Raw genomic sequence first — 13,661 nt, 5'->3', positions numbered from 1 at the left:
AGCTCTCCCCAATTAACCCCCATAATTACCCCCCCAATTAACCCCCCCAATTAACCCCCCCAATTAAACCCCCCTAATTAACCCCCCATAATCCCCCCCCCCGATTCCCACCCCGGCCCGAAATATCCCCTAAATGCCCCCAATTCCCCCCTAATTAATTATACCCTAATTAATTACTCCCTAATTAATTACTCCCTAATAATTAATTACCCCCTTCCCCAATTACGCCCCCCCAATTAACCCCTAATTACCCCCCCAATTACCCCCCCTTTTGCCCCCCCTCCCCATTTACTCCCCCTATTACCCAATTACCCCTAATTAACCCCCAATTAACCCCTAATTACCCCCCTTTCACCTCCCCAATAACCCCCAATTAACCCCTAATTAGCCCCCTCCCCAATTAACCCCCCTAATTACCTTCCCTTTGCCCCCCCATTTACTCCCCCCAACTGCCCCCCTAATTACCCCTAATTAACCCTTAATTACCCCATTAACCCCTCATTACCCCCATCCCCAATTACCCCCCTTATTTCCCCTCCCTTTTTCCCCCCTCCCCAATTACCCGCCCAATTAATACCTAATTACCCCCCATCCGCAATTAACCTCCCCAATTACCCCTAATTATCCCCTAATTAACCCCTAATTACCCCCGTCCCCAATTACCCCCCCAATTGCCCCCCTTTTTGCCCCCCCTCCCCATTTACTGCCCGATTATCCCTAATTACACCCCAATTAACCCCTAATTACCCCCTTCCCCAATTATCTCCCGTAATTACCCCCCCAATTAACCCCTAATTACCCCCCTCCCCAATTAACCCCCCTAATTACCCCCCTTTGCCCCCACCCCCAATAACCCCCCCAATTAGCCTAATTACCCCCAATTACCCCCCTCTGCCCCCCAATTAACCCCTAATTACCCCCTTAATTACCCTTCCAATTAACCCCCAATTAACCCCTAACGATCCCCTCCTCAATTACCCCCCTTTGCCCCCCCCTCCCCATTTACTCCCCCCAATTAACTCCTAATTACCCCCCATCCCCAGTTAACCCCCCTAATTACCCCCCCAATTAACCCCCTAACTACCCCCATCCCCAATTAACCCCCCTAATTCCCTCCCAATTAACCCCTAATTACCCCCCTCCCCAATTAACCCTCCTAATTACCCCCCAAATTAACCCCTAATTACCCCCATCCCCAATTAACCCTCCTAATTACTCCCCCAATTAACCCCTAATTACCCCCCTCCCCAATTAGCCCCCCTAATTGCCCCCCTAATTAAGCCCCTAATTACCCCCCTTTTGCCCCCACCCCCCCAATAACCCCCCCAATTAGCCTAATTACCCCCTAATTACCCCCCTTTGCCCCCCAATTAACCCCTAATTACCCCCCTAATTACCCCCCAATTACCCCCCAGCGACCCCCCTCCCCAATTCCCCCCCTTCACCCTCCCCCATTTACTCCCCCAATTCCCCCCCCTTTTGCCCCCCCCCAATCCCCCCCCTCTAATTAACACCCCCCCCTCTAATTAAACCCCCCTCCCCTAATTAACCCCCCCACTAATTACCCTTACGCTCGTGCCCCCCCCTTTTCTCATAGGCCACGTCCAGGTCGGATTCGTTCCAGCCTTTTTGGGGGGGGGGGCGGCGCCTCAGCACCAAATCGTCTGGGGGGGGCAAAGGGGGGGGGGGCATTAATGGGGGTCTATGGGGGGGGGGGCAGTGACCCCCCCAGAGCAGAAAATTGGGGGGGGGCGCAATTAATGGGGGTCAATGGGGGGGGGCAAAATAGTGACACCCCCAGACCCCACATTTGGGGGGGGGGATTAATAGGGGTCTATGGGGGGGGGGGACAGTGACCCCCCCCAAGCCTAAAATTGGGGGGGGGTCACAATTAAGGGGGGTCAAGGGGGGGGGGCAAAATAGTGAGCCCCCCCCAGACCATAAAACTGGGGGGGGGGCATTAATAGGGGTCTATGGGGGGGACGACAACAGTGACCCCCCCCCCAGAGCATAAAATTGGGGGGGGGTCGCAATTAATGGGGGTCAATGGCGGCGGGGGCAAAATAGTGACCCCCCCCCCCGACCATGAAACTGGGGGGGGTCCCATTAATGGGGGTCTATGGGGGTCAATGGGGGGGGGGGGTGTCAAAATAGTGACCCCCCCCCTCAGACACTAAAATTGGGGGGGGGATTAATGGGGGTCTATGGGGGGGAGGGGGACATTGACCCCCCCCCAGAGCATAAAATTGGGGGGGGGGGTGACATTAATAGGGGTCTATGGGGGGGGGGGCAAAATAGTGACCCCCCCCTCAGACACTAAAATTGGGGGGGGATTAATGGGGGTCTATGGGGGGGGGGACAGTGACCCCCCCAGAGCATAAAATTGGGGGGGGGTCGCAATTAATGGGGGCCTATGGGGAGGGGGGCAAAATAGTGACCCCCCCCCCCAGACCATAAAACTGGGGGGGGTCCATTAGTGGGGGTCTATGGGGGTCAATGGGGGGGGGGGGCAAAATAGTGACCCCCCCCGAGACCCTAAAATTGGGGGGGGGGGCATTAATAGGGGTCTGGGGGGGGGGGGACGACAGTGACTCCCCCCAGAGCATAAAATTGGGGGGGGGTCGCAATTAATGGGGGTCAAGGGGGGGGGCAAAATAGTGACCCCCCCAGACCCCAAATTTGGGGGTGTCCATTAATAGACATCTATGGGGGTGGGCAAAATACAGACCCCCCCCAGACCCCAATTTTTTGGGGGGGTCACAAGTAACGGGGGTCAATGGGGGTCAATGGGGGGGGGCCAACCCAGTGACCCCCCCCAAAAAATGAGGGCCTCCCATCCATAATAGAACAGAGCCAGCGCCCCCCCCATTAAATAAAAGACTGCCCCCCCCCCAAATAAATACACAGAGAGCTGTGCCCCCCCCCGCCCCCCCCCGAAAAAAATTGACCCCCCCAATAAAAATCCCCCCCCCCTTACCTTGGCTGCGGATGTTGGGGTACAGCCCATGCAGTTCATAGGGGGGGGGCGGCAGGCGGGGCCCCCCCCCCACGGCCCCCATTGGATCCAATGGACGCTCCGTGGCCCCCCCGCCCCAAATTGGGGGGGGGACGTCCTGGTAGGAAATGGGGGGGGGGGTTAGAATTCGGGGGGGGGGGAAAGAAAGGGGGGGGGCAATGGAACCCAATGGGGGGCAATGGGGGGCAATGGGATCAATGGGGTCAATGCGAGGCAATGGGAACCAATGGGAGGCAATGGGAATCAATGGGAATCAATGGGAATCAATGGGAGGCAATGGGAGTCAATGGGAGGCAATGGGAGGCAATGGGAATCAATGAGAGGCAATGGGAGGCAATGGGAATCAATGGGATCAATGGGAATCAATGGGAATCAATGGGATCAATGGGAATCAATGGGAATCAATGGGAATCAATGGGGGTCAATGGGGGTCAATGGGAATCAATGGGGGTCAATGGGGGTCAATGGGGGTTTTTTGGGAGTCAATGGGATCCAATGGGATCCGATGGGAATCAATGGGAGTCAATGGGATCCGATGGAGGATTATGGGTTTTTCTGTGGGGTTTTATGGGTATTTTGGGGGGAGGGTTTATGGAGTTTTTGGGACTCAATGGGAGTCAGTGGGAGTCAATGGGATCCAATGGGATCCAGTGGGAGTCAATGGGAATCAATGGGAGGCAATGGGATCCAATGGGATCCAATGGGATCCAGTGGGAGTCATTGGGAATCAATGGAGGATGATGGGTTTTTTTGTGGGGTTTTATGGGTATTTTTGGGGGGAGCATTTATGGAGTTTTTTGGGACTCAATGGGAGTCAGTGGGGCACAATGGGAGTCAATGGGGTTTCATGGTCTTTTTTATGGGGTTCTTGGGTATTGGGGGGGGAATTATGGGTTTTTTTGGGAGTCAATGGGATCCAATGGGATCCAATGGGAATCAGTGGGTTTTTGTTTCTTTTTAATGGGGTTTCATGGGTATTTGGGGGGGGGGGGGGGAGGGTTTATGGGGTTTTTTGGGACTCAATGGGACTCAATGGGAATCAGTGGGAATCAGTGGGAGTCAATGGGATCCAATGGGAGTCAATGGGGTTTTATTGTTTTTTTTATGGGGTTTCATGGGTATTTGGGGAGGGGGGAGAGTTTATGGGGTTTTTTGGGAGTCAATGGGATCCAATGGGATCCAATGGGATCCAATGGGATCCAATGGAAGTCAATGGGAATCAATAGGATCCAATGAGAGCCAATGGGAGTCAATGGGGTTTTCCGGGATTCTTTATGGGGTTTTCTGGGTGCTTTTTGGGGATTGTTTATGGGGTTTTTTTTGGGGGGGGTCAGACCCACCTTGTGGGGGGGGGGCGGGGGGGGGCCGTCATTCCAGAGGCGCTGCAGCTGCCTGGAAAGCTCGTCAACTTTGGCCGCTGCCGTGTCCAATTCCCATTGCTTGAGATCCATGTGCTGCAGGGCCAGCGCTGCGCGGGGCGGGGGGCGGGGGGTGGGATGTGGGGTGTGGGGTTAGGTTATGGGGTGTGGGGTTATGGGGTGTGGGGTTGTGGGGTTGTGGGGTGTGGGGTTGTGGGGTGTGGGGTTGTGGGGTTGTGGGGTTATGGGGTCATGGGGTGTGGGGTTGTGGGGTGTGGGGTTGTGGGGTGTGGGGTCATGGGATGTGGGGTGTGGGGTTGTGGGGTGTGGGGTTATGGGGTTATGGGGTTATGGGGTGTGGGGTTATGGGGTGTGGGGTCATGGGGTGTGAGGTTGTGGGGTGTGGGGTTGTGGGGTTATGGGATATGGGGTGTGGGGTTATGGGATGTGGGGTGTGGGGTTATGCGGTGTGGGTTTGTGGGGTGTGGGGGTGTGGGGTTATGGGGGTTATGGGATGTGGGGATATGGGGATATATGGGGTGTGGGGTTGTGGGGTGTGGGGTCATGGGATGTGGGGTGTGGGGTTGTGGGGTGTGGGGTGTGGGGTTATGGGGTGTGGGGTGCGGGGTTATGGGGTGTGGGGTTATGGGGTTATGGGGTTATGGGGATATATGGGGTTATGGGGTTATGGTGTGTGGGGTTATGGGGTTATGGGGATATATGGGGTTATGGGGTTATGGGATATGGGGTTATGGGGTGTGGCATTATGGAGTTATGGGGATATATGGGGTTATGGGGTTATGGGGTGTGGGGTGTGGGGTTATGGGGTGTGGGGTTATGGGATATGGGGTGTGGGGTTGTGGGGTTGTGGGGTTATGGGGTGCGGGGTTATGGGGTTATGGGGTGTGGGGTTATGAGGTTATGGGTTTATGGGGTTATGGGGTTATGGGGTGTGGGGTTATGGGGTTATGAGATATGAGGTGTGGGGTTTGGGGTTATGGGGTGTGGGGTTATGGGGTTATGAGATATGAGGTGTGGGGTTTGGGGTTATGGGGTGTGGGGTTATGGGATATGGGGTTATGGGGTTGTGGGGTGTGGGGTTATGGGGTGTGGCGTTATGGGGTTACGGGGTTAAGGGATATGGAACGTGGGGTTTGGGGTTATGGGGTGTGGGGTTAAGGGAAGGAATGTGGGATTACAGCATTATGGGGTTGTGGGATATGGGGTTATGTGGGGGATGTGGGGTTATGGAGTTGTGGGGTTATGGGGTGGGGTTTGGGGGTGGGGTTGTTCTGGGGTTTGGCAGCACTCACATGGGAAGGACAGATCCAGCAGCTCCTGCACCGGGGTGAGGCGCTGATCCGACATCTGTGGGGCGGTTATGGGGTCGGGTTATGGGGTTGTGGGGGTGTGGGGTGGGATGTGGGGTTATGGGGCGGGATGTGGGGTTCTGGGGTTATGGGGAGGTGTGGGATTATGGGGTGGGATATGGAGTTATGGGGTTATGGGGTGGGATATGGGGTTATGGGGTTATGGGGTCAGGTTCTGGGGTGTGGGGTTGTAGGGTTATGGGGTTGTAGGGTTATGGGATGGGATATGAGGTTATGGGTGGGATGTGGGGTTATGGGGTTATGCGGTAATGTGGGGTGAGGTTATGGGGTTATGGGGTCAGGTTTTGGGGTGTGGGGTTTTGGGGTGTGTGGTTATGGGATGGGATGTGGGGTTATGGGGCGGGATATGGGGTTATGGGGTTATGGGGTAATAGGAGGTAAGGTTATGGGGTTATGGAGTTATAGGGTAATGGGGGGTGGGGTTATGGGGTCAAGTTTTGGGGTGTGGGGTTGTGGGGTGTGGGGTTATGGGGTGGGATTATGGGGTTATGGGGTTATAGGGTTGTGGGGAGATTTGGGATTATGGGGTGGGATATGGGGTTATGGCTTTATAGGGTGGAATATGGGGTTGTAGTGTTACGGGGTTGGGTTCTGGGGTGAGGGGTTGTAGGGTAATGGGGTTGTGGGGTTATGGAGTGGGATGTGGGGTTATGGGGTTATGGGGTAATGGGGGGTGAGGTTATGGGGTCAGGATTTGGGGTGTGGGGTTGTGGGGTGTGAGGTTGTGGGGTGGGATGTGGGGTTATGGGGTTATGGGGTTGTGGGGAGATGTGGGATTATGGGGTGGGATATGAGGTTATGGCTTTATGGGGTGGGATGTGGGGTTATGGGGTTATGGGGTCGGGTTATGGGGTGTGGGGTTGTAGGGTAATGGGGTTGTGGGGTTATGGGGTAGGATGTGGGGTTATGGGGTAATGGGGGGTGAGGTTATGGGGTTATGGGGTCAGGTTTTGGGGTGTGGGGTGGGATGTGGGGTTATGGGGTAATGGGGGGTGAGGTTATAGGGTTACGGGGTCAGGTTTTGGGGTGTGAGGATGTGGGATGGGGTTATGGGGTTATAGGGTTGTGGGGAGATGTAGGATTATGGGGTGGGATATGAGGTTATGGCTTTATGGGGTGGGATGTGGGGTTGTAGTGTTATGGGGTCGAGTTCTGGCGTGTGGGGTTGTAGGGTTATGGGGTTGTGGGGTTATGGGGTGGGATGTGGGGTTATGGGGTAATGGGGGGTGAGGTTATGGGGTTATGGGGTCAGGTTTTGGGGTGTGGGGTTGTGGGGTATGGGGTTGTGGGATGGGATGTGGGGTTTTGGGGTGGGATATGGAGTTATGGGGTTATAGGGTCGGGTTATGGGACGCGGGGTTGTAGGGTTATGGGGTTGTGGGGTTATGTGTTGGGATGTGGGATTATGGGGTCAGATGTGGGTTTATGGGGTTATGGGGTGGGATATGGGATTATGGGGTTATGGGGAGATGTGGGTTTATGGGGTGGGATGTGGGGTTATGGGGTCGTGAAGTTATGGGGGGTGGAGTTATGGGGTGTGCGGTTACAGGGTTGTGCGGTTATAGGATGGGATGTTGGGTTATGGGGTGGTTGTGGGGTTATGGGGTGGTTGTGGGGTTATGGGGTGGTTGTGGGGCAGTTATGGGGTGGTTGTGGGGTGGTTGTGGGGTGGCTGTGGGGTGGTTATGGGGTCGCTATGGGGTGGCTGTGGGGTTGTGGGGTGGTTATGGGGTGGTTGTGGGGTGGTTATGGGGTCGCTATGGGGCGGTTATGGGGTGGCTGTGGGGTTGTGGGGCAGCGCTGGATGGGAGGCGCTGTTTGTGGGGGAACTGGGGCCCTTTGGGGGATTTTATGGGGAAACCAAAGGGGGCAAAAAACCCCACAATGGCGCCCCGCCCCCCCGTTAATTGCGCTGGTTGGGCGGGTAATTAAGGCGCTCATTACCGCAGTAATGAAGGCGGCTCCGCCCCCCCCTCGCCCCCATTAATCCCCATGGGGACCCACGCGTGAAGCCCCGCCCCAAAAGCACGCGTGGGACCCCCAACCCACGATATGGAACCTTATGGGACCCACGGGTGACCCCAAGCCCCCAAAACTGGAGTGGGACCCCTCCTACCCCCCCCCAGACAGCCTATAGGGGAGCCAATGTGAACTAAAGGGGGGCAACGACCCCCAAAAAACACGCGTGGGACCCCCAGACCCCCCCCAACCCACAAAATGGGATCCAATGGGACCCACGGGTGACCCCCTCACACCATTAACACGCGTGGGACCCTCCAAGACCCCCCCCCCACCCCCAAAACGAGACCCATTGTGACCCACGGGGGACCCCCCCGCCCACAAAAAACACGCGTGACCCCACGGAGCCTCGATATGGGATCCAATGGGACCCACGGGTGACCACAAAAGGCCATAAAAACACGCGTGGCCCCCCCCGGACCCCCAGTATGGGAACGTATGTGAACTATGGGGGGGACACCACCCCAAAAAACACGCGTGGGACCCTAACAGACCCCCCCGCACCCCCCAATATGGGACCCTATGGGATCCACGGGTGAACCCCCGCCCCATAAACACGCGTGGGACCTCCGCCCCCCCCGTATGTGACCACAAGTGAACAAAGGGGGGGCACCGACCCCCCAAAAAACACGCGTGGAACCCCCTCAGTCCCCACTCACCCCCATATATGGGATCCAATGGGATCCATTGCGACCCCCCGGCCCCATAAACACGCGTGGAACCCCCGCACCCCCCTCTATGGGACCATATGTGAACAAAGGGGGGTCCGGAACCCCCGAAAAACACGCGTGGACACCCTCAGTCCCTCCCACACCCCTATATAGGATCCAAAGGGACCCACAGGTGACCCCCCCGCCCCATAAACACGCCTGGGACCCCCCGGAACCCCAATGTGGGACCAGATGTGAACCAAGGGGGGGCACCGACACAAAAAAAACACGCGTGGGACTCACCCACTCCCCCCCCAAGCCCCTGTATTGGACCCTATGGGTCACCCAGGTGACACCCTCTGCCCATAAACTCGCGTGGGACCCCCCCAAAACCCCCCCGGACCCCCAAAATGGGATCCATTGTGAATAACAGGGGGTTCCGACCCCAAAAAACACGCGTGGGACCCCCCAGTCCCTCCCCACCCCACAGCATGGGACTCTATGGAACCCCCAGGTGCCCCCCCGCCCCATAAACACGCGTGGGACCCACGCACCCGCCACTATGGGTCCATATGTGAACAAAAGGGGATCCGGACCCCCCGAAAAACACGCGTGGATCCCCTCAGTCCCCCCCACACCCCTATATGGGATCCATTGGGACCCACAGGTGAGCCCCCGCCCCATAAACACGCGTGGGAGTGCCCAACCCCTCTCTTTGGGGCCGTATGTGAACAAAGGGGGGTCCGGACCCCCCAAAAAACACGCGTGGGACCCCACCTCTCCCTTTTCCCCGCCCCCCCCCCCCGCACAGCCGTACCTTGAAGCCGCTCCGCTCCCACGGCTCCCACGGTTCGGAATTCAGGGTGTTTCCCCCCCCCCGCCCCCCCCGCACCCCACCCCAAATCCGCCCCAATTCCACGGCGTTGGGTCACGCGTGGGGCGCGCCGGGACCTGCAGAGCGGGTGTGTGCGCACGGGGGGCGGGGCTTCGCCAAGCCACGCCCACATAGGCGGTTTTTGGGCTGTGGCCACGCCCCCTTCCTGTACAGTCCTATGGGGTTCATTAGAGCCGTGGCCACGCCCCCTCCCCGTGGCCACGCCCACTTCCGGGCTGCATAATAGAGGTGGTTATGAGCTGTGGCCACGCCCCCTCCCTGTGGCCACGCCCACTTCCGGGCTGTCCAAATAGAAGCGGTTTCCATGCTGTGGCCACGCCCCCTTGCCTCTGGCCACGCCCACTTCTGACACCGTCCTATGGAGGTGTGTTAGCGCTGTGGCCACGCCCCCTCGCTGAGACCACGCCCACTTCCTGGTTGTTCAATAGGAGCGGCTACGCGCTGTGGCCACGCCCGCATCACAGAGGCCACGCCCACTTCTCGTAGTCTCCTATGGAGCTGGTTTTAAGCTGAGGCCACGCCCCCTCCCTGAGGCCACGCCCCTTTCTAGCGCAGTCCTATGGCGCTGGGTTTTTTGCGCCGTGGCCACGCCCCCTCCCTGAGGCCACGCCCACTCCCCGCGCTGCCCTATAGTTAGCATTGCTTTGAGGCCACGCCCCCTTCTCGGTGGCCACGCCCACTTCCTGGGCTGTACCATTTCGGAAGCGGAGGGGGGGGGAGCGAAGAGCAATGGAGGAGCGCGTGGAGGGTGAGAAAAAGGAATGGGGGGAAATTGGGGAAATGGGGGGGGCGTGGGGGGGCGTGGGGGGGTGTGGGGGTCGGAGAGGGTCTGGGGAGGGGGTATGGGGGGGGGTGATAGTGGGGGGGTGTGGGGGGGGTAAATGGGGGGGGAGGGATGGAGCACGTGCGGGCGTCCAAGGGGGAAGTATGGGGGAGATGGGGGGCGTGGGGGGGTCCTGGGGGGGGGAAATGGAGGGGGGGGTATGAGGGAATATGGGGGGGTATAGGGCATGTGGGGGGGTCCGCGGGGGGGATATTGGGGGTGGGGGGGATATGGGGGGGTGCAGGGGGGCAATATGGGGCAATGGGGGGGGTCTGGGGGGGGGGAAATGTGGGGGTTATGGGTGGGATTGGGGGGTGTGGGGGGGTCCAAGGGGGGGGGATATGGGGGGGGTTAAGGGGGGCATGTGGGGGTTTGGATGGGGGGATGGGGGGGAAAGGGATGGGGGGCTCGTGGGGGGGGGGTCAGGGGAAATATGGGGGGGGTCTTGGGGGGCAATATGGGGCAGTGGGGGAGGGTTCTGGGGGGGGAGATGGGGGGGGGGCCATGGAGGGAGATGGGGGGGGATTGGGGGATGTGGGGGGGGGAAATGGGGGAGGTGGGGGGGGCTTGTGGGGGTAAAGGAAATATGGGGGAGGGGCAGAGGGCATGGGGGAGGATACGGGGGGGGGACATGGGGGGGTCTGGATGGGGGTATGGGGGGGGAAAGAGGATGGGGGTTTGTGGGGGGGCAGGGGAAATATGGGGGGGAACAGAGAGGGTATGGGGGGGGGAGGGGGGATATGGGGGGGTTCCGGGGGGGGGCACGGGGAGATATGGGGAGGGCAGGGGGCATGGGGGGGGATATAGGGAGGGGATATGGGGGGGGGGGAAGGGGATGGGGGGGTCGTGGGGGGGCCTAGGGAAATTTGGGGGGGGGACAGATGGTATGGGGGGGTAGAAGGGGATGTGGGGGGGTCCTGAGGGGGGGGGACATGGGGGGGGCAGGAGGAGATATGGGGGGGCAGAGGGTATGGCAGGGTTAATGGGGGGGGGGTCACAATTTCTTGCCCCCCCCCCCACTTGTAGTGCGGCAGTTCTGTTGCCCCCCCGGTTTTGTGCCCGCTGCCCCCCCCCGCCCCCCCCCGGAGCTTTGTGGGGGGGCGCTGGGGGGGGCCAACGTGGAGCTGTGGCTCATCAGAACCCCCAGTAACTTCCGGCCTGAAAGGTGGGGGGGGGGGGCAGAAATAAGAGGGGGGGGGGCACAGTGCTGGGGGGGGGCAATACTATGGGCGGGGGGGACTTGAAGGGGGGGGCACAGTGCTGGTGGGGGAGCAGAAATAAGGGGGGGGCAATGGTGGTGGGGGGGGAAGCCATTGGGGGGGTACAGTGCTGGGGGGGGCAATGCTATGAGCAGGGGGGGCAGAGCTTGGGGGGGCACAGTGCTGGGGGGGCAATGCTTTGAGGTGGGGGGCAGTGCTGGAGGGGAAAGAGCCATGGGGGGGGGGGGGGCAGAACTATGAGGGGGGGCAGTGCTGGGGGGTTGGGATAAAGCAATGGGGGGGGGGAGAAAATTTGGGGGGGGATGCAGAGCTGAGGAGGGGGGCAGAACTATGGGGGGGGGCAGTGCTATGGGCGGGGGGGGGCAGAGCCATGGGGGGGGGCAGAACTGGGGGGGGAGAACTGGGGGGGCACTGCTATGGGGGGGCAGAAAATTGGGGAGGGGTGCAAGGCTGGGGGGGGCACTGCTGTGGGAGGGGGGGGCACATTGGTGGGGGGGGGGGAAGTGCTGGGGGGGGACAGAGCCATTGGGGGGGGGGGCAAAGCCATGGGGGGGGGCATTGCCATTAATGGGGGGGTGGCAGTTCTTTGAGGGGGGGGCATCATTGGGGTGACACAGTGCTGGGGGGGGGCACACAGTGCCAGTGGGGGGCGGGACAGTGTCGTGGGGGGGGGCAAAGCCATGGGGGGGGGGTAGAGTGCTGGGGGGGGGGGCTGAGGGAGAGATTGGGTGGGGGGGCACAGTGCTGGGGGGTGGGGGAACGGAGCTATGGGGGGGGGCACAGTGCTGGGGGGGGGGATAGAGCTATGGGGGGGGCATTGCCATTAATGGGGGGGGGCACAGTGCTAAGGGGGGGGGCAGAAATAAGGGGGGGGCAGTGCTGGGGGGGGCAGTTGCTTTTGGGGGAGGGAGCAGAAATGGGGGGGCAGAGCATTGGGGAGGGGGGGGACAGAGCTATGGGGGGGGCATCGCCATTATGGGGGGGACACAGTGCTATGGGGGGGCGGGGGGGGGCAGTGCCACGGAAGTGATGGTGCCCCCCCCCTATTTTTCCCCCCCCCCAGCCTGCAGGGCTGTGCCATCCCATTGGATGGCGGTGGGAGGCTGGACCCCCCCGGGGACGATGACAGCGATTGGTGGCCTTACAATATCCGGGTGACCCCCGGGGGGGACACAAATGGGTCGACCCCCCAACCGACGCCGCTTTTTCTCACCCCCCCCACGGCAGCCGGGGGGGTTTTGGGTTGCGCCCCCCCCCTGCGGGGCTGCATCAGCATCAATGAGAGCATCGGGGAGAGGAAGAGGAGGAAGGGGGGGGGGGAGAACCTGGAGGTGGGGAGGAGGGGGGGGTGGACCTCCAAGGGGGGGGTGGGGAGGAGGGAGGAGATTTCCGGGGGGGGGAGGGGGGACAGGAGGTGGGGGGAGACCCCCATGGGGAGGGGGGGGCAATGGAGCCCCCCCCCAGGAAGAAGAAGAAGAGGAAACACCGACGGCTGGGGGGGGAGGAAGGGTGAAAGTGGGGGGGGGGGGAGGGGACAAGGAGGGGGGTGGGAGGGGGGGGCACCATGGAAGCCAATAAGGCCCCATGGATCCCGATGTGACCCTATTAAAGATAATGGGGCCATTGACCCCAAAACGGCTCTATTGAACCCAATATGGCCCCACCGACCCCACTGTGTCTCATTGGACCCCATACGGTCTTATTGACCCCAATATGGCCCCATTGACCCCAATGTCACCTGACTGACCCCATTGTGTCCCCATTGGACCCAGTATGGCCTCATGGACCCTAATATGGCCCCACCAACCCCAATATGGCCCCACCAACCCCAATATGGCTCCACTGACCCCATTGTGTCTCATTGGACCCCATATGGCCCTATTGGTCCCAATATGGCCTCATGGACCCCAATATGGCCCCACTGACCCCAATAATGCCCTACTGAGTCTCATCAGACCCCATATAGGCCCTATTGACCCTAGTATGGCCCCACTGACCCCAATGTCACCTGACTGACCCCACTGTGTCCCCATTGGTTCTAATATGGCCCCACTGACCCTAGTGTCTTCATTGACCCCAATATGGCCTCATGGACCGCAATATGGCCCCACTGACCCCCCTGTGTCCCACTGGACCCCAATATGGCCCCACTGACCCCAATATGGCCCCTTGACCCTAATATGTCTCCACTGGAACCTGACCCTAATATGTCCCCAATATGGCCGCATTGACCCACATATAGCCCCAATGACCCCACTGACACCCCAATGACCCCACAGTCCCCAAAAT

General features: G+C 59.9%; 1 protein-coding gene and 1 long non-coding RNA gene across 2 annotated transcripts in view; one reads left to right on the top strand and one right to left on the bottom strand.

Moving 5' to 3' along the window:
- The window catches only part of PPP1R13L (protein phosphatase 1 regulatory subunit 13 like), a 35,754-nt gene extending 26,324 nt beyond the window's left edge, over positions 1 to 9,430 (bottom strand). The window contains exons 1-5 of the mRNA XM_090129868.1: positions 9,252 to 9,430; positions 5,688 to 5,742; positions 4,363 to 4,484; positions 2,978 to 3,113; positions 1,566 to 1,664 (exon numbers count right to left, since the gene is read on the bottom strand). Of these exons, the coding sequence (XP_089985994.1) occupies positions 1,566 to 1,664; positions 2,978 to 3,113; positions 4,363 to 4,484; positions 5,688 to 5,742 (412 nt within the window). The 5' untranslated portion in view covers positions 9,252 to 9,430. The remainder of the gene's footprint in view (positions 1 to 1,565; positions 1,665 to 2,977; positions 3,114 to 4,362; positions 4,485 to 5,687; positions 5,743 to 9,251) is intronic.
- Positions 9,431 to 9,984: 554 nt separating this feature from the next.
- LOC149913370 (uncharacterized) lies at positions 9,985 to 12,702 on the top strand. The gene is made up of 3 exons (XR_016461277.1): positions 9,985 to 10,077; positions 11,179 to 11,317; positions 12,436 to 12,702. It is a non-coding gene; the product is annotated as an uncharacterized LOC149913370 (long non-coding RNA).
- Positions 12,703 to 13,661: the final 959 nt, after the last annotated feature.

The sequence above is a fragment of the Phasianus colchicus genome, chromosome 38 (assembly GCF_987193195.1).
Source record: "Phasianus colchicus chromosome 38, bPhaCol1.hap1.1, whole genome shotgun sequence".
NCBI classification, from domain to species: Eukaryota; Metazoa; Chordata; class Aves; order Galliformes; family Phasianidae; genus Phasianus; species Phasianus colchicus.
Note: the sequence above shows the minus strand (reverse complement) of the source record. Positions and strands in the feature narration are given on the sequence as shown.